We start from the raw sequence: 19,063 nt of genomic DNA, 5'->3' as shown, positions 1-19,063 counted from the left end.
TTTGTGCATCACTTTCTGTCAAACTTGCCAAGAGATTTTAGTAAATTCGCGACCAAACTCGGAAAAAATGGAAAACTATCATTTTATATAAATGTTTTCAACAAAAAATGTTTTCTTTTTTATCAAAATTTAGTAGTCACGCTAAGAAATATTCGTTAACTCTGAAAGAAAAATTAAGATTAAGAAAAAATGAATGTCAAAAGTATATTCTTTATATTTGTAAGAACGACATTTTCGTTGCGTCGTGTTTACAATTTAGTAGTCTCACGATGAAAACAGCACGCATACAAACAAGCGAAGCTTGTCCGTGTAGCGTCAGCAGTTGAATAGTTCCGGCATACGAGCGCACTGCGATTCACGTGGTTTTAACTTTTTTAGTGTTTTTGCCAGTTTTGTGCTGCCAAAAAAACAGAAGAAAAAAAAATTTTTGTAAGTAATGAGTTTAATTATCCTATTTTGTTTGAGACATTCTTCAAAATCAAACTTGAGAAAATATTTGAAAAATTGTTTCCAATAAAGCATGAAAAAATATTTGAGGTTATATTTGACTGTAGGTGATATTCATCGGTATAAGTTGGAGAGTTTCGTATAGTTTTTCAAAATTTCCCGATTACATTTACCTATTGATTAGAATTAAAATTCAAAAGCGAAATGAACGATTCAGATTCGTCACAATTACAATTATCGGAGGTAAGATTTGTCCCACAGCGCGTATATGTATAATGTTTCAAATTCATTGTTATTTTCTTATTTGTGATTATTAATTTAAAAAGTAATAATAATAATTTGACAGCATAAATTTTTAAAATATTTTAAATTAAAAGTAATAATTTGACAAAATATTGTAAAGCTAGCGTAAATATATTTCTCAACTTCTGAACGTTTATAAAAAATCTTTCTTGAATGATCCCTATATTCCTGTAAAATATAATTTTTTACGCGAAAGCAAAATAGTACTTATATAAAATTATGATAGAAAATATTTGCTACAAATTAAATAAAAATGATATTTGTTTATACGTCTTTAATTTATAATTTATTTAGCAAAATAATATATACATATAAAATGAAAACAACTTACAGAAAAAGTTACATTTTAATGACAATAAAGAAGTCTACTAAATAAAAATTTTTATTATTATGGTATATATTTTTTAGGAAGAAACTGATGTGAACATAAAAAAACGTCGGTTAAGTGAAGTTTCACATGAATTAGAAACAGTAAATGAACAAAGTCAGGAAGATAACAATTCAATTGAAAATGTAAGTATAAAAAATTGCGTCAAATTTAATCAACTTTTTTTCTACTTGAAATTAATTTTAAAAACATTTTATTCTCATTGTACATATATATGGCTAATAATATTATTTCGTGACTGTTGCAGCATTTACTAATGTTTTTACGAGCTTCTGGAGATGGAAAAGTGATTCTTTCTCAGTTCGCTGTACACAAATGTTTAAATAGACAAACTCGTAGTCTCTTGACGAGATTGATAATTAAACAGTTGAAAGATGATGCACTGAAACATGTTCCATTAGGAATCCAACTGGAAAAGTTTCAGTAAGTTAGCCTATTAATAAAATTAATTTAATACGTTATATTTTTAAGCCAACTGTAAGTGGAGTAAACTATAAAATAATCGTTTTTTTAGCATTTCATCTAAAACTTTTACTTCTTTGGCCAACGCGATTGCGAAAATATTTCCAGGAGAAGAGGCCAGTATTTACTATTCTCCGTACAAGTGCGAAAATGGGAAGAAAATTGCCGTCTCAGGAAGTCTTTGGTCAAATTACTCTTATACAAAAGATTGCATGAGAAAAAACAATCTTCTGTCACCTCCAGTCATTTCTAAACAATCTGAAGTTGAATTATCGCAAATTATAAATTCATCTTTTAATGGTAAGTCAGATAGTTTTTAGTAAACATTTGAATAAAAATGATAGGATTTTGAAACGTTATGAGTCTCTTCTCAATATTTTATTTTTTTGCTAAGTTTAGATTTTAGAAACTTTTAGAAAAATCTTTTCATTTTTAGATGAAGAAATACGGGAAGCTCTGTTAAGACTCGAATCATCCTTAGAAAAAGATGTTGTACTTTCTGATTGGAGAATCACATACAATGCTAGGAAAATTCTCATTTCCACGGGAAAAGTTTTGATTGGCGAGTACATTAGTAAATTCCCGTGTTTAAGAGTTTCAGGTGCTCTCGAATTGGTAAGTTTATACAATATTAACTTAAATAAATTGTTAAAAATTAAAAAAGTGATAAATATTCATTCTAAGAAATTTATATTGAGCTCCAAAATAAAATATTTTAAAATATTCACTTCCTGCTTCCTTTTCAGTATGATATCGACTTTGAAATTTTATACCCGGATAAAAAAGATTTTTTAACTACTCGTTGGCCAACAATAAGGGACGTTTTATTATCCCAACTGCAAACTCTTGATAGAAATAAAAGGAAGGACATTGATGTCGCGACTTTTATTCGCCTACTACCAACTTTGAGATCTGGTAAAGTAATATAAATTATATTATCTGATTTTATTACAGATTACTTCTAGTTTAACTTTATTTAATTATTTATATTTTATTTTAATTTAATTATTTTTCACATTTTAGAAAATCAGGACGGTGTAATTTTATACTTATTGTATTTGCTTATTGGAATTGATCGCACCGTGAAACGGAAAAAGGGTGAACCTCTAATCACCCCCGCAGAAAGTAGAGACACTTTCTTGCTTCGAGTAGAGGTATAGTTGTAATTATTTACTGCAATATTATTTAAGTAAATAATTTTTTAAAAAATAAATTTTTTTTTATTCAGAAAAGCGAAGATTTGGATCAAGAAATTGCGAAATTGAAGGCGATACTGCTAAAGAGGCACAGCACATTGCAGCCTTTTATGGCGATTGTCGGACCACTCATTCAGCCGGAAGAATATTTTGTTATCGTGAATGACCAAAAATATAAAGTTGATACATGTTTACGAGCATTAGATGCAACCTTCAAAATTTTGTTTGCTCTAGATTGCGCATATCCGACAGCTTCCGCGAAATTATGGCAATTTATACAGCTGGCGGCATACTAAATTGATGTTAGCGGTGAAACCGTTGTTAAGTCGGTAAAGGAACTACTCGGCTTAATTAAACAATCGTTTCTACAAGCCCATCTTACCGATCCCTAAGCTTTATAATTTTTCCCTCTAAAATATCATACAATGATTTCTTGTTGTGAATGCGGTGAGTGCTTCGAAGATGCGTCTACGTACGCACTGCACGTAAGGTCAACGCACTATATGTTATTAAGTTATCGATGCTCTATTTCAAACTGTGATAAAATATTTTCATCGTTAGAAACATTTGTAAGACATGTACATGATAAGCATAAATATAAATATTGTGAAACAAATATTCCCGAGACTCCTTTATCTTTGAATGCGGGCATTCAAGAATCTAATTCTCAGATAGAAAATGATCTTAAAGCAATGGGCTCTTCTGTTGATGTCAATTATTTCGAAAACTCAAGTGACAGCGAATCTGATGGTGAGACTGATATACATTGGATTAACGAATATATCAAGTTGATTGATACAACAAAAGATAGCACGGCAAAAATTGTTCATGACACTGCACTACATTTTTCAGGAAAATTATATGATTTTAATGATATTCCAAGAGCACGTGTCAATGATATTATAAGTGATGCCACAGAAATGATTGATTCTTCCCTGAACTCAGTTAAAGACAAATTATGTAATAGATTTAAAAAACTTGGAGCCACTGATAATTACTTATCCGAAATCGACGAAGTTTTTGAAAATTTTGCGAAGCCTTTCAAGAATTTAGAAACCGAAAAACAACGATTCGCTCAATTTCAAAAAAACGGCACATTCATTTTACCAGAGTCGTATAAAATTGGCGAACGAGTTGAATACAACTCTGGACCTACCAGGTCATTTTACAAAAATATTACTGTCGTTGCACAATTTGTTCCTTTACGGCAAGTTTTAAAAACATTTTTTGAATTACCAGGGATTTTCGAAAAAACTGTTCAACATATGGATTCACTAAAAACTTCGGATGGAATAATCTCGAATATAATTTAAGCTGAAATTTGGAAAGAGAAATGCGGAAAATATGAAGATGACTCTGGATCATCACAACGACTGCCTCTGATCCTCTATTTCGACGATTATGAGACGAACAATCCTCTGGGCACTCATAAAGGAATTGCAAAATGTGGAGCTGTATACGCGATATTGCCAAGTTTACCTCCAGAATATCAGTCCAAATTTGAAAATTTGTTTTTATTTATTTTATTTAACACCTTAGATCGCAGTGTTTTTCGAAATCCAGTAATTTTTCAAAAAGTAGTAACGGAATTAAAATTTCTAGCAGAAGAAGGAATAACTTTAGATTTACCTACTGGATCACAAAGTTTGTACTTTAATTTAATTTTAATCACTGGAGATAACCTTGGCCTCAATTCCATCTGCGGTTTCATAGAGAGCTTTAATAAAACAAAATTTTGCCGTTTCTGCTTAGTGAATGCCAAAGATTTAAACAACGTATTCAAAGAAGAGGATTGCGAATTGAGAAATCGAACAAATTACGAGGCAGCGATTCGAGTGTTGGCGCCGTCCTTAACTGGCATAAAGGAAGAGTGTTTTTTTAATAAAATTCTAAGCTTCCATATCATAGAAAATATGGCTTTGGATATAATGCACGACTTTCTGGAGGGCGTTTGCAGATACGATGTCGCGTTAATATTAAATTATTTTATAAAAAAGGAAAACTTTACTTTAGAATATTTTAATCGAAAATTACAATCACTTTATTACGGTGCTAGTCCAAATGTAAATAAACCTCCGGAAATCTTGGAATCACATTTAAAAAATAATTGTGTCATACTTTTGAGTGCAGAAATGCTTAATTTAGTGAGGAATTTAAATTTATTGATCGGACCCACAATTTCTGAAAATGATGAAGTTTGGCAACTTGTGTTACGCTTGCAAGAAATACTAAATATTCTTTGCAGCACAGCAATTACTATTGAGACACCTAAAATACTAAAAATACGAATTGAAGAGTATTTAAGGCTTCTTACCGAAAAGTTCCCAAACAGCATGAAACCTAAGCATCATCTACTTGTTCACTATCCAAGAGCAATGCACTTAGTAGGACCTCTATGGAACATTTTCTGAAATCGGCCCAAAATTCCATCTTGTTCACTTAATTTTTACGCAAGAGGAAAACAACTTTTATTTAGTTACAAAATTATTAAATGATTGTTATTACAACGAGCATCTTAAGGGGGGCGCCTACTTTATCGGGTCAAAAAAATCGATTTTTTAAAAGTTGTCTTAACTGAAAGAACAACTATCAGAGAATATGCTCTTAAAATATTATGTCAAAATACAAAGTATTTTTCGAGTTACAGCTTGTAGAACGCAATAAAGCGCGTGGCCTGGCGCGCGAATCTACTCGCGGTCTCTAATACTTTTCATAATTTGTTGCGCTTATCTACTATTACATCTACCATTAAAATTACCATTTATCAGTAAAATGTCGTCTTATCTAAGAGCTACCCATAAAAAAATAGTCGTTCATCGAGGCCTGTGACTGCCGTAAGTTTTTAAAAAACAGCACTTATATGTTTTTCAATCTTTAAACTCGTTTTTCTCAAAACACTGTTTTTGTAGTTTGCGTACACGATAGACAAAAATCTATTCAACCGATTAAGGTCTACCTGGGCTTGTTTTGAAGATAAAACGTGTCTCTTCTGTATGAATTAAATTTGTTTTTGATAGAGTTAAATTTAGTGCTTTTTTTTAAAGAAAAAATGAGATTTTTTTGGCGAAAATTAAATTTTTTTTTTAAAAGTCATGTAAAAATGTCAGTTTTTACTTTCTATTGAAATCTTTTAATTCATACAGAAGGCAATAATGTATATTTAAAGAAAAAATTTTGTTTTTTTGTTTTGGATAAGAATTGTGGACCCTAGGTTGTACGCAATGGGAAAATTTCAGCAGCGAGACGTTACATATATGGCGTTTATTTTATTATTAAATTTTATTTTCATTTAATCAAAAAATTATATTTCAAAGATTTAAATATATAAGAAAACATACACTAAATCTCGCATCGATTTATTTAAATGTGTTTGAGAAAAAAATTTCTGAAATGTACGCAGTTTTTTACATTCTAAAGTAGGCGCCCCCCTTAATGCTTTTAAAATTTACGATTGTAATAAATACGATTTTAAAATTTTACAGATGAAAGACATTGAGAGTGCCATCATTTCCTATGTAAACAAACTTTCAGATGGATTCTATTATATTGCAAAGTTATGGATGTAAAATTTTATTGTATAAAATTAAATAAACTGAAAATATGTGTTATTGTATAACGTTTTTCCATTCTTTTATTTCTAACCAATTTTCAATTATATTTATTCAAGAGAATTTTTTAAAATTATTAATATTACTATAATTACTTTTAATTAAAAATTTTTTAATTGCTGTGTTAAAGTAAAATTTTGACTTTTCATATTGACAATTCATATATTACGATTTTTAATGTTTTCTTTAATACATAAAATTAAATGTAAAACTTTATTCTGGCTTAAAATTGTTCCATTTAACGTTTTAAAAATTTTACATTAAATATATATTTTGATAGAAAAATGTCTACACAACGAGCACTTTTAATAATCCTGTTTGCATAAAAAATTATTTCTGACATTTCCTAAAATTGACCTTATTAATAATATTAAATATTTTATTTTTTTGAAATTTTTTTATTGCACTTGAAATAAGTTTAAACATAATAAAAATTTTCTCGTAAGTGGAAATGAAGTGGTGAGATTAGTATATAAGAAAAATAAACTGCCCTCTTGATATCGTTGATATGAATTGTATTTGCGTTGCGTCGGTTAAAGCGAGCGTTTACCCCATCTTTATTTTAGGCGATTTTAGGTTAAGATGTGTTTATATATGTGATCTCTCGTTCATAGGTAAATTGGATTTCTACATTACTTGTCGATATATATACGTATATATGAGGTTTCAGATGGCAACTTTAGTAGTCCCGCTATTAAAAGCTAAATGTTTTTTGTGAAATTTCAGATTTTATTTTTTGATTGACTGACTATTAAATTTTAAAATTCTCAACAATCAATTATTGTACGTCAGTAACTTTTTTCTGATTTTAATAGTCAGACTACTAATTATTAATATCTTTCCTTTTATTCCGAGTTTGGTAAAAAGTTTACTAAAATCTCGTGGCGAGTTTAACACAAAGTGATGCACAAAGTCTTTCCGTGTAAGACTCGAAATTATTTACTCTTTTTTTGTTGTTGTGCATACTGAATTTACATCAACATGTAAATCCCTCCTTAATTTCTGTAGATAATTTTTTTATCTCACATGACAAATTTTTTTCTTTGGGTATTTTCTTTTCAGTTTCAGTGGGCAGAACTCTGTTTTCATTTATACTGGCAAAAGTCTTACAAAAATATGAAAGGTTTAGACCACCATTTTGAAGTTCTTTAGCTCGATTTATGAAAAGACAATTCCAATCATTCTCTACAAATCGAAATCCTAATATTAGACATTCTAACTGCCGGAAAATGATTTAATTAATTGTTTTCAAAAATTGATATCAAATGCTTGCTGATTATATTATTATCAGTTTCATAAATTAATCTTTTAATTTACACTGTTAACCAATACAGTTGTTGCAAATGCTATTTCATATACTTCACACTTAACTGTACCAATCGGTTGTTGATCAAGAGCTTCAAAAACTACTGTTGGTTGAAAAGGGAACAATCTAATTAACTATTCTACTTGGAAGAACATTCCAACACCCTGCATTAAGACTTTCAAAAATATAAAGTTTTATTCCATCGTAATAGACACAAATCCAATAACCAAAATAGTATTACCACTAAAAACTATTTTAATATGTTTAACTTCTTCTTTAATTGGAAAAATTAAATGAAGCCTTTGTAAATACAAAGTACTTTGCATAATGAAAAAATAATTTGTATCTTTTCTTAGTCATTTTTAAAATTTATACATGTGCATATAATTTAAAATTTCATTTACATATTCAATAATTTTAAAATCTTTATTACTTAAAATAAAATACTTTTTTATGTTCGACATAGTAACCTTCTTCAAATCTCAAGCTCCAGCTAAAGTCACTTTTCAAAACAAATCTTTCATTTCAGTTTCCCGCTTTAAAAAATTTATTTGTGTGATTCTCTCAAAAAGGACTAATGACGCTTTCACGGTAATCTGTTCAAAAATAATAAAATTGACCTAGGGTTCCGTTCATGATTATTTAAATATTTAAATATGTTTAAATAAAATAATTTTCCTGTAATTTTCTTTAAATTTTGTAATTTATTTTGACATATTTCTCATTGTCAGAATTTCACGATCACGAGCATATGTTGTTCCAAATATAAATGTTAATATTCAAAAGTTTTATAATTTTGGTACAATAAACCTATACGATTTGTTTTAAACCAATTTAACCCAAAGGTGCTGGCACCAAAGATTTTCTTCTTGATTTTGATTCTCTAATATAACTACATGGTTATAGCTCGGGTGCGGCTGGTAAATGAGAGACACCACTTCCCCTTACAGGACAGTAATTAAACGATCATCGACCATCTTATATAAACAATAATAGAAAAGAAACCCTCAACCGAAGGCTTTTTTTGACGAAACAAATTCATATTCTTTTTCAACAATTTTTGTACAGATATTATATAAAATTAAAATTTAAACATAAATTAAACATATGAATTAGAAAAAAATCTAATTTGTTTTTTTGCAACTTTTTGCAAATATTGCAACTATTTCTTATTTTTCAGTAATTCACATGTAAAATGCATCTCAATTTCAAATCCCATCAAAAAATGTTGTTTTTTTAAAAAGTTATCGTTATTTCAAAAAATTTCAAGTATCTTCTATTATATTTAAATGTTTGTTTTGACGTCTTCGTGACGTCACTGGCCCAAGAATTTTTGTTTTTCATATTCTTTTTCAACAATTTTTGTACAGATATTATTTCTTCTATTATATTAAAATGTTTGTTTTGTCATCTTCGTGACGTCACTGGGTCAAGAATCTGATTTTTTTTTACTTTCAGGAAATAACATTTTTAAAATTTATAGATATTTAAACCGTATTAGAATCATCGAAAAAACAGAGTTAGCATAATTCCCTATGACAGTTTAGTGAAAACAAAAAAAAATAAATTCTTTGAAACAACCAAAAATATTTGTTAGTATAAATTATTTATTTATGAAAAGGATTAAAAGTTATCTTAAAAATATGTTTATTATTATAATGTTCTGCATTCTTATAATGTAAACATGTTTTTTATGACGTAGTATAAAGAAAAATTCAATCATTTTTTTATGTTAGTAACATAAGTTATTGAATAATAGTGTTTTATTATAAACTTTTGTAATATAGTCATTATACGTACTTTATTTACAAACAATAAAATTATATTATAATAATAATATAATAATTATAATTATATTATATTTAAAACAATAAAATGAAGTAAATTTAACTATGGAAAGTTAGCCCATATTGATAAATAATTAATTACCTTTATAAAATTAGTTTTGATTGGAATTGCTTGAAAGTTGTTACTTGAGGGTTTTCAGGATTACGAATATGATAGTTGTTTCTAAAAATCCTGAATAAGTTTTAGGAAATAACATTTTTAAAATTTTTTATATTTCAACCGGTTTAAAGTCATAAAAAACTAATGTAGAACAAAACACAAATCATTATATTCATTAAAATAAATTATTTATTTATGAAAAGTATTAAAGATTTCTTAAAAATATTAAACTTAAAGATAATAATAAATTTATTATAATATTAATTTAAAAAATACAGTAAATACATATGAATGAACTGAAATAAGTAAACAATAATGAGTACAATTTCAACCGAGTGAGCGTTAGCGAAAGAGGATATGACGCTAGTTTTTATAAAGATCCGTTTACTTAGTTCTAAGATATTCATTTTTTAACTTAAGACTACAAAAAACTTAAATTGTTTATAACCTTGAGAAATTTAATTTTTTTGAAAAATCCTTTGAGTCAGTTTTTCAACTCATAATAATCTTTTAATTTTCTATATTACCAAGCAAATACAGTACATCTTTAATTTGGGTGATACACTTCAGGAATTTTTACTCACCAAATAAGAATAAAGATCAAGAAAAGAAACGAGAACCTCCTGCTCAAGATCGACTGAAAAATCAAATCCAGATATTAAATTCGGAAATAGTATCGCTCACTGTCAGAGATAACGTTAATCTTTTAAGTACGGACGAAAATGCGACATTACGGAAAAAAGCGAAAATAATAGAGACTAAAAAAAAGTTAGCTGCAACAGTGAGAAGTCAGGACCGAGCTTCGAAGTACTGAGGAAATCGAAAACGAGCACTACAAGAATTAGCGGATAAAAATTTAATAATAAAAAAGTAGCTTCGTATCTGTTAAACTTATCAGAGCACAAAATGACAAGCACAAAAATCATATTGACGCAGCTTTTTGTTCAGCAACGATTCACAATTTAGAAAACCTGGCTTCAATTCTTGGTCGGGAACAGGTTTTTTTTATAAGCCAAGATGGCAAAGCAAATGTGCCCATTGGCATACTCTTATGCCATAGATGTTGACAAACTTATGCAGTTAACAGAATTTGATGATCTCATGAAAACAAAAATGACGCAGGTGAAGAAATCATAAAACCTATTGAAATTTTTACTGTCGATGGAGGACCCGACGAGAATCCGCGTTATACTAAGGTTATTTCTGCTTCGATTCATCATTTTCTTCAATACAATTTTGATTATCTTTATGTTGTGTGCAATGCTCCTGGCCGAAGTGCCTTTAATAGAGTTGAAAGGCGTATGCCTTCTTTAAATAAAGACCTGGCAGGAGTTATATTACCGCACGATCATTTCGGGACTCATTTAGACCACAAATGTAGAACTATCGACGAAGAAAAAGAAAACTTTGCATTTGCTGCTAAGACTCTCGGCAAAATATGGTCAAATCTTGTGATCGATCAGTTTCTAGTAGTTAGCGAGTTCATCGAACCAGATTTATCAGAAAATGATACTTCATCACTGCTAACAAAATCTGTTGAATGGCAAAATCGTCATGTTAGAAATAAGCAGTATTGTTTACAAATCATAAAGTGTCCTGACGAAAAATGCTGTTCCAAGTTTCGAAGTTCTTTGCTTCAAATTTTGCCAATCCGTTTTTTGCCTCCTCCGGTGCGCTTAGTTCAAACTAATCGAAGTTTTTGTTTCGATCCAGAAAATGGAAAATATCCTGATCTTCTATTATCACAACGGCTTCAGGAAACAGTTTACCGAAAAATGTTTGAAGAATTTCAACAATGTCCCTATGACGTAGCGTGTTCTTCTGTTGAAGAAAAAACTTCTCGAAAAGTTTGTGAGAATTGTGATTTATATTATGCGACTTTGAAAAACTTAGATAAACATTTTACTCAATGTGAAATAGAATCACCCCCAATAAAAATACGCCCATAACGAATTGCCGCTAAACGTCAAAGAGAACTTCTGGCAATAATATATAATGTTACGTCTCAAATAGATACAGGAAAGAAAGAGAATAGTGATTTTTAATGACAAGGTTACAAATTTATTTAGAAAAACATTTAGAGTTATAAAATTAATCTTTGAGAGAGAGTATCCTGAAGCAACCATTCTTGAAATAAGAGGAAGTCAGCATTTCACTGCAAGAAGGAATGTGAAGGTTATTACAAATTTTTATAAGAAGTTAGGAAGGATTTAGATAAAAAGTATTACAACTTACCTTGAACATTTAGATGTAATATGTATGAAAAAGGACCACTGCTGTGTCCTAATTATGATAGGAAGGTCTGGTACCAGATATAGTTTAAGAGCTCACAGGAAAATTGACGGACCTTGGTGATAACCCAAACAGTTAAATTCTTCCAGAAAAAGAAGAAAAGATGATTTCCAAATATTATGAGAAGTCAAATCCTTAAATACTTGGATGAGATCTTCTTGACGTAGAAACTTTTAACACTTGACACAGAGATTCTTCTACGTCGAACTTGAGTATAAAATCGAGCAGAGTAACAATGCTTGTTCTAGATTTCGTATGTGACGAAGACGTGCTGATACCAAAATATGAACTGAACTTGCGGTTTCGGTGGTAATTTCTGAACTGGTACCAAATATGAAGTAGAAGTAACGTGTATGATTGAAAGTTCTTGCTTTTCCCACCCTTATATTATAGGCTAGCCCTATCTCTCTCTCAATTAAACGTGAAAGAGGGTTTGTCTGATTATATTGCAGAATTAGAAAGAGAACTCCTCTGTCTTAAATTGCAGCTGTAGGAAAGGGACACTCGTTTATGCCTTTTTAAGGAAATACTGAGTTTCTCGCTTCTGATTGTATATTTTTAGAAATACAATATATGAACGTAGAAGGATACAAAACGCAGGGTTCTTTTATATATAAAAGAAAAGATGTTTAGTCGCAGGGAAATACAAATCGGTATTGATTAAAAAACAGGATTCTTATAACATGAATCTAAAAGTTACGGTGACGTGACAATAATATTGAAAATAATGCGGAAGCTGAGTGGTTCGACGAAGAATATATCGATCAGGAGAATATGGAAATACCGACGGAAATCAGTGCAAATGCATCCATTATAACAGTCAAGGATCATGTGCAATCTGTTTGGGAAGAAAGCAATTAGATTTTAAAAAAATGATTATTTTAAAAGATTAAAATAGAAAAACTTTAAAGATGAAGATAATATAACTTTAAATGTTTATTGTTTGTTGATTGTAAACGTTTTTTGTCAAAAATAAATGTTTATTACGTTCTAAACAAAATAATATTTTTTATTTATTAAATATAGAAAATTTACGAGGGGGTAGGGTTGTTTTCCAATGTGACGTCACACTTGGGGGGTCAAAAGGTATGTGACGATTTGTGATCTGAAGAAGGATGGGGTGGAAATAATGTTAAAATTAGCGTGACGTAATTTATGGACGGCCCCATATGGAAAGCTATAGAGAAAGTTTAAAACTTGAGAAGTATCGGTTGGGGTAATGCTTCCGGTAACGCATATCTTTTCTACTCAAACCAAGGAATATAACATAAGACTGTCTTTCTCTATCTAATTTGCATATTTACTCGTTTTATAATAGAAAAAATAAAATAAATATACATTGTGACGTGGCACAATTTTTTTATAAACAAAAATCTATTTTTTTTAAGTAAATAAAATCCTTAGTCACTACGATTGCCGAGGACTGCCGCAATTTCTCAGGTCATGGTCGAAATATTTGTTTATTAAAATTTTGTTATTAATTTACTTGAATTTCCCTATATGTAACGTGCCGAGCCAAATTCAAAAGCAGAGAAGTTTCCCGGTTCCGGTTCAGCTGTTTGGAATTAGTCAATGCACATGCGCAGTTTCATCACATCCGTCCTCACACAAAAAGGAAGCTACAACATTCGTCAACACTACATCGAAAAACCCGCTATATTTTATATTCGACTTCAAAAAATTAATCTCACAAAAGAACCCCTCGGAATATATTTGATTCCGTAAATCTCTAAATTTATTTAGAATTCCGAAGGAATATTCTAGAGATTAATATGAAAAATAGTTTCTTTGTCATTTCCCTTGTACAATAAGAGACACTTTATGCTCAGGACCGAGTTTTCCCTTGTTATATTACCAACATTTTAATTATCGATTTTTTTTTAAATCAATATTAAACATATGTTTTTAATAAAAATTGAATTACTCGGAGGTGACGACAGGAAATAAAGAATAATAAAACGAAAACAGAATTGGAAGCATGAATCTACAACCGAAAATATACCCCTGAGTCACTATTTTTCACCGTAGTTACGCTCCTATCCTGGCGGATTAATACAAGACCGAAAAGTAGACCCCGGTGCGGGTGAGCGGAGAGGGGACGAACGAAGAAGCGTGCCGGCAATTAGGACCTTAATAGCTCTCTTTCAATTTGGTGGTCATCGGCAGTAGTCGTGTTGTATTTGCTATCTTAGTTAAATTTTATTTGAAAGAAGTAAAAGTGCATTAAATCGACGTTGAGTTGGATATTCAACAGCAACAAAAGGATATGTAAGTCACGTCATAATATTCCCTTTTCCTTTTTTTATTTTTTTTATGTAGACTATAGTAAGTGGTTCAGCCGGCCTCGTGGTTGAGTGAGAATATTGTTTGTCATTCTACAATGTTTTAAAGTATTAATATAAATTTAATTCTTTTCATTTTAACATAATTTTTTTTGTTAATTATTTATTGTTTCAAAATAGAAGAAGAATGACTTTTCTCATTCAGCCACGTGACCATAATCTTATAATATCATGTACATTTATTATATTTATTTGTCCTATCTATCCCTAATTTGTTAATTATTTAAAATTAAAGTTGTTTTAGTAGTTTTTCCTTTTTTTTTATTGTCGTAGTGTTCGATCTACGATGATTCTAGTCCCTTTTATAGCAAAGTTGTCTTGCGATAAATTCTTCCCTTCATCTGTGTTTAATTATCGTAGTGTGCGATCTACGATAATTTCATCCCATTATCATAAAGTCGTCTTATGATAAAATTTCCCAAATTTTTGATATCGTAATGTTTGATTTGCGATAATTGAAATTATTCTTTTATTAATTTTTACCCTCCTTTTTTTGTTGTTTTATGTTAATTTCTTTATTAAAATATATTAATTTTGTAATTTGCTGACCACGTGTTCGTGAGTTTTTGACCTGAGAAATTGTTATTGAAGAGCGACATTTCTTTTCTTTATTATAGTAATTATTGTGATTATTGTAAAATTTTTCTTTAGTGTTGCGTTACTGTATGTCGCGATAAATTTGATATAGATCATATTTAAAATGGCTCTTAGGATAAGTCTATGATCGTTGAATGTCGGGATATTTGAAAATTTTGTGAAATCAAAATGAAATCTCTTTTTTTTAATAAATTGTTATTTATCTTGTTTTAAGTGTAATTTGTGACTTTCTCGAACCCCCCCTCTCGGTCTAAGCTAGCGGCAATTTTCCCGAAATTAATCATGGTCTTTAATCTGATAATTGAATTTTAGATAAATTTACTATATTTTTTTTGTCTTGTTTTTATTCTATAATTTTACTTTTATTGGAATTTAGATCTTTTTGTATTATAGAATATTATCTTTTTTTTTTTAATTTTGAGATTTGTCCCAAGAAAGGACTGGCGCCCAACAAATTAATTTTTTTTGATTTAAGGACCATATTAATTTCCGGATATTAATTGTAAGGACTAAAAGATTTTGGCTTTTATTGTTTATTATTATTTTAATGTTTGTTTATTACCATTCTAGTTCTTGATAAAAATTCTCTGTAATTGTTTATTAATTTGTGATTGTTTATTAATATTTATTTTTTTTTAAACTCCAAATTTTATTTTATTATTATTTATCTTTTTTTTTTTGAAGGAAAAAGTCCGTTACAACATATACCTGTATTAGACACTCAGAATAACTACCACAAACAATACCAACCCTTGGAGAATAGACCCTTTGTTAATGAGGATTAACTCTGAGGACATAGTTAATCATTTCTTTCTCCCTTTATCACATGGAAAGCTATAGAGAAAGTCTAAAACTGAAGAGGTATCGCCTCAGGTAACGCTTTTAGTATCGCTTCAGGTAACACATACCTTTCCTTCTCACACCAAAGAATATAACATAAGAATGTCTTTCTCTACCTAATTTGCATATTTACTCGTTTTATAATAGGAAAAGAAGAGTGCTGGAGTGGGATTACAAATAGCGACAGCGCTACGAAGATTTCGCTACGTAGCGATTCAAAGCTACATTCACTTTAAAAAATTTTCCAGCTATCGGGAGACTTAAAAAAATGGAATCATTTTGATAGATTTAGGTTGGTACAATTGTTTTTCTGTGTATTTTTTTTCTCATATTTGCTTTATTTTATAATTTAACAATTTTTTTTTAGAATCAAGAATGTATCATATTCATAAGGATTTCCCACGATGAAGAAATGAAGCAATTAAAAGAAGTATCTAAAAGGCTGACAAATTTTTCAAGTGTAACACTTCAAATCACAAAAGTTATAAAAAGGCAATTCGAGGCAATGATAATTATTAATATTATTATATTAACACTTTTATTTTCAATTTCTATCCTTACAAAAAATCAAGAAAATAATTCACCTTTATCCAATAATAATAAACTATTTAATTTTCTTTTCTATATTAATAATTGAATATTTATTGCATTTATATTTATTATCTTTTTCATAAGATTAAAAGTTTCTATTAGACATTGTCTAAAATGGGAAAAAATTTTATTTAAAAAAATTTTGAAGATATAACTTCAGAAATAGAACTTTTGTTCTCACGCAAGGGTTCACTAAAAAAATGTATAGGGCATTTTTTGTGAGTTTTTCAAAATATGAAAATTTAAATTAATTTAATTAAAAAATAATTAATTTAATTTAAAAAATTTATCAATTTTTAAATTTAGGCTGGTAAAGAATATCCTAATTTTAAATCTTATGCAATTATTATTTTTAATTCTTGCAATAAGATTAATTTTCTTAATTTTTATTTATTAAATTAAATTAAAAAAATTTATTTCCCTTTATAAATTATTTTAACATTAAACTAGAAAATTTATTTTTAAAGTTGTTGTTTATTAAATTAATAGGTTATTTGCAATATTAAAGTATGATTTATTTCGTCACTAGTTAATTATTTTATTTGAAACTAACAGTTGGCAAACATGAAGTTAGAGAATTGATTCCACCTTCATGTTGTATTTGTTTGCTACGTAGATAAAATATTTTAGGAAATTGACATGAATTCTATGTCAATGTCCTTATTTAGAGGGGTTATGTTTATAGTTTCTTCTAAATTACTATCTTGCAGTTTAAGCTTTAAAGAAATTGTCAACGGTATTTTATTTTGGCCATGATTTGGAACAAATTTCACTAAAAATATGTAAGTTTTTAATTCTAAATAACAAAAAGCGCTACATAGCGACTAGCGCTATTAGTAATCCCACTGCTGTAAAAAGAAACTGAAATTATGCAATGATAATAATTTTATGTGATATAAGAAAAATAAATGAAAAATGCAACTGGGTGAGGGGTTCTCTCACCATGCGACTGACGGAGGGTTTTTTAGATTACGAATACCCATCCAATTGCAGATTTTTAAAAATGATAAAAATTGTAATATAATAATAGTAATTTATTTAGTGTTCTCACATTTACAGATTTTTGTAAATATTTCGACAGTAGGATTACAAATTTAATTAAGATTAGATATATTTAGAATTGTAGCAAAGCATCAATAACGCTTTAATTTGTGATAAATACGTAGTAAAAACAAAAACTTAAAATTTTATTGCCGTTATTTACCGGAATTACTTAATTTTATCATATAGAATTATTTTAATTCACATTATGAAGTAAGCATAATTAAAATAAATATTTCGTAACAAATACAAAATCTTACACGTTACTAAAATTTTCCAATGCAAACTTTGGAATATTCAATGTAAATCTCAAGAAATATTTCTATGAATTTAAAATTTCTCCTTATTGGCATGCGAGGAAATATTTTACACGCAAATAGATCGAAAATTACGCATCAATGTTCAATAAATGTTTAGTCAATGTTGACCTACAATCATAAAGCAGTATTGACGTAATGCATATTTCCATGAATATAAGAAATTTTTGTAACTATGTCAACATTAATGCAGTATTTTCTCATTATCGCCTCAATATTGTAAGTCAATTTTAGAAAAGATGTATTCTGGTGTTGACTAAAATAATATATATAATAATAATAATATTATTTTATATTATTATTATTATATTTTATATTATTAACTATAACAGTACTTATATATATATACCTGACATGGTTATTTTTAGTTTGATTAAATTATGAAAGGGTATTTTCTAAAGAGGTCTTTCTTGGAAAGACAAAAGCAAAAGACCAGTAAAAACACTTATTTTTATCAAAGACTAATGTAAGTCAATATTGGCTGAAATTTTTCGTGTAATTTTCGATCAAGTTTTATATTAAATATTTTTTCATATGCGAGCATTTTCATGCTTACGCAAATAAGATGATTTTTGCAATAATAATTGTAACCCAATCATCACATAAGCTTGCAACATACTTGCAACAAGCTTGCTTTACAAGGAGTGCAAGCTTGTGGCAAGTATGTAGCAAGTAAGAAAATGTCCGATTGCAACGTCAATTAAATTTTATAATTACGTCAAATTAAATTTTGCTTTTGAGATATAACTTATTTTTGAACATGTACAGATCATTATATCTGTGAGGTAAAAAAAGTACTGCGCAGCCATTAAATTGCCATAAAATTCAACTGCGCATAGTTTTAAGGTTTTTCAAACTTATGCAGCGAAATATATCGTTGGGCCACTGTGTTAACCAGTGAACCTCATGCAAAATTAAGGTGCCGGTCTAGTATCAATATTTTCCTGTGTACTACTGAAACTTAAAGTACTTATTGCACTCGTAATCCAATAGTAGATAATTTAGCGTTTTAAACTTATACTACATTGTAATTGTTGGTTAATTTGCAAACAAAACAAGTATGTTCATTCTTTGTCAGAAGCAGTGTATTGAAACGTAATGAAGCATTAAACACTAAATACATACATAATTTTGTGACATTTAATGACAATAATAAAGCATTAAAATCTAAGAACTACATAATTTTATGATACTTAAAAAATTAGTTAACTCTTTGAGGCACACTTCAATAAATGGTTAAATAAAGTCAAAGTTTTTTAATTTTATTTTTAGTAAAAAGAGTGCAATTAAAATTTCGTACTTGACTTTCATTGTTCTTGTTTCTTCATTTTATTGTTTGGAGTCTTCTTTTTACTGCGTATTAAAAAATAGAAATAGTGCACAATA

At 28.7% G+C, this 19,063-nt stretch overlaps 1 protein-coding gene and 1 long non-coding RNA gene across 2 annotated transcripts; both read left to right on the top strand.

Moving 5' to 3' along the window:
• Nucleotides 1-651: 651 nt before the first annotated feature.
• Nucleotides 652-1,920, top strand: LOC127282287 (uncharacterized). Its single transcript, XM_051306459.1, has 4 exons — nt 652-690; nt 1,159-1,263; nt 1,386-1,561; nt 1,653-1,920. The coding sequence occupies exons 1-4, from the start codon at nt 652-654 to the stop codon at nt 1,918-1,920; spliced, it is 588 nt and encodes a 195-aa protein (XP_051162416.1).
• A 12,055-nt stretch (nt 1,921-13,975) lies between these two features.
• On the top strand, nt 13,976-16,352 carry LOC127282295 (uncharacterized). Its single transcript, XR_007843187.1, has 4 exons — nt 13,976-14,217; nt 15,573-15,761; nt 15,876-16,020; nt 16,096-16,352. It is a non-coding gene; the product is annotated as an uncharacterized LOC127282295 (long non-coding RNA).
• Nucleotides 16,353-19,063: the final 2,711 nt, after the last annotated feature.

Source organism: Leptopilina boulardi, unplaced genomic scaffold (genome assembly GCF_019393585.1).
Source record: "Leptopilina boulardi isolate dan_hultmark-lab unplaced genomic scaffold, ZJU_Lbou_2.1 LbouV2_292, whole genome shotgun sequence".
Lineage (NCBI taxonomy): Eukaryota > Metazoa > Arthropoda > Insecta > Hymenoptera > Figitidae > Leptopilina > Leptopilina boulardi.
Note: the sequence above shows the minus strand (reverse complement) of the source record. Positions and strands in the feature narration are given on the sequence as shown.

Bases quoted from the DNA above. Each gene is read 5' to 3' on its own strand.
- LOC127282287 (XM_051306459.1), top strand. From the start codon at position 652: ATGAACGATTCAGATTCGTCACAATTACAATTATCGGAG. The intron at 691-1,158 runs GTAAGATTTGTC...TATATTTTTTAG, and splicing joins CACAATTACAATTATCGGAG to GAAGAAACTGATGTGAACAT. The intron at 1,264-1,385 runs GTAAGTATAAAA...TGACTGTTGCAG, and splicing joins ATAACAATTCAATTGAAAAT to CATTTACTAATGTTTTTACG.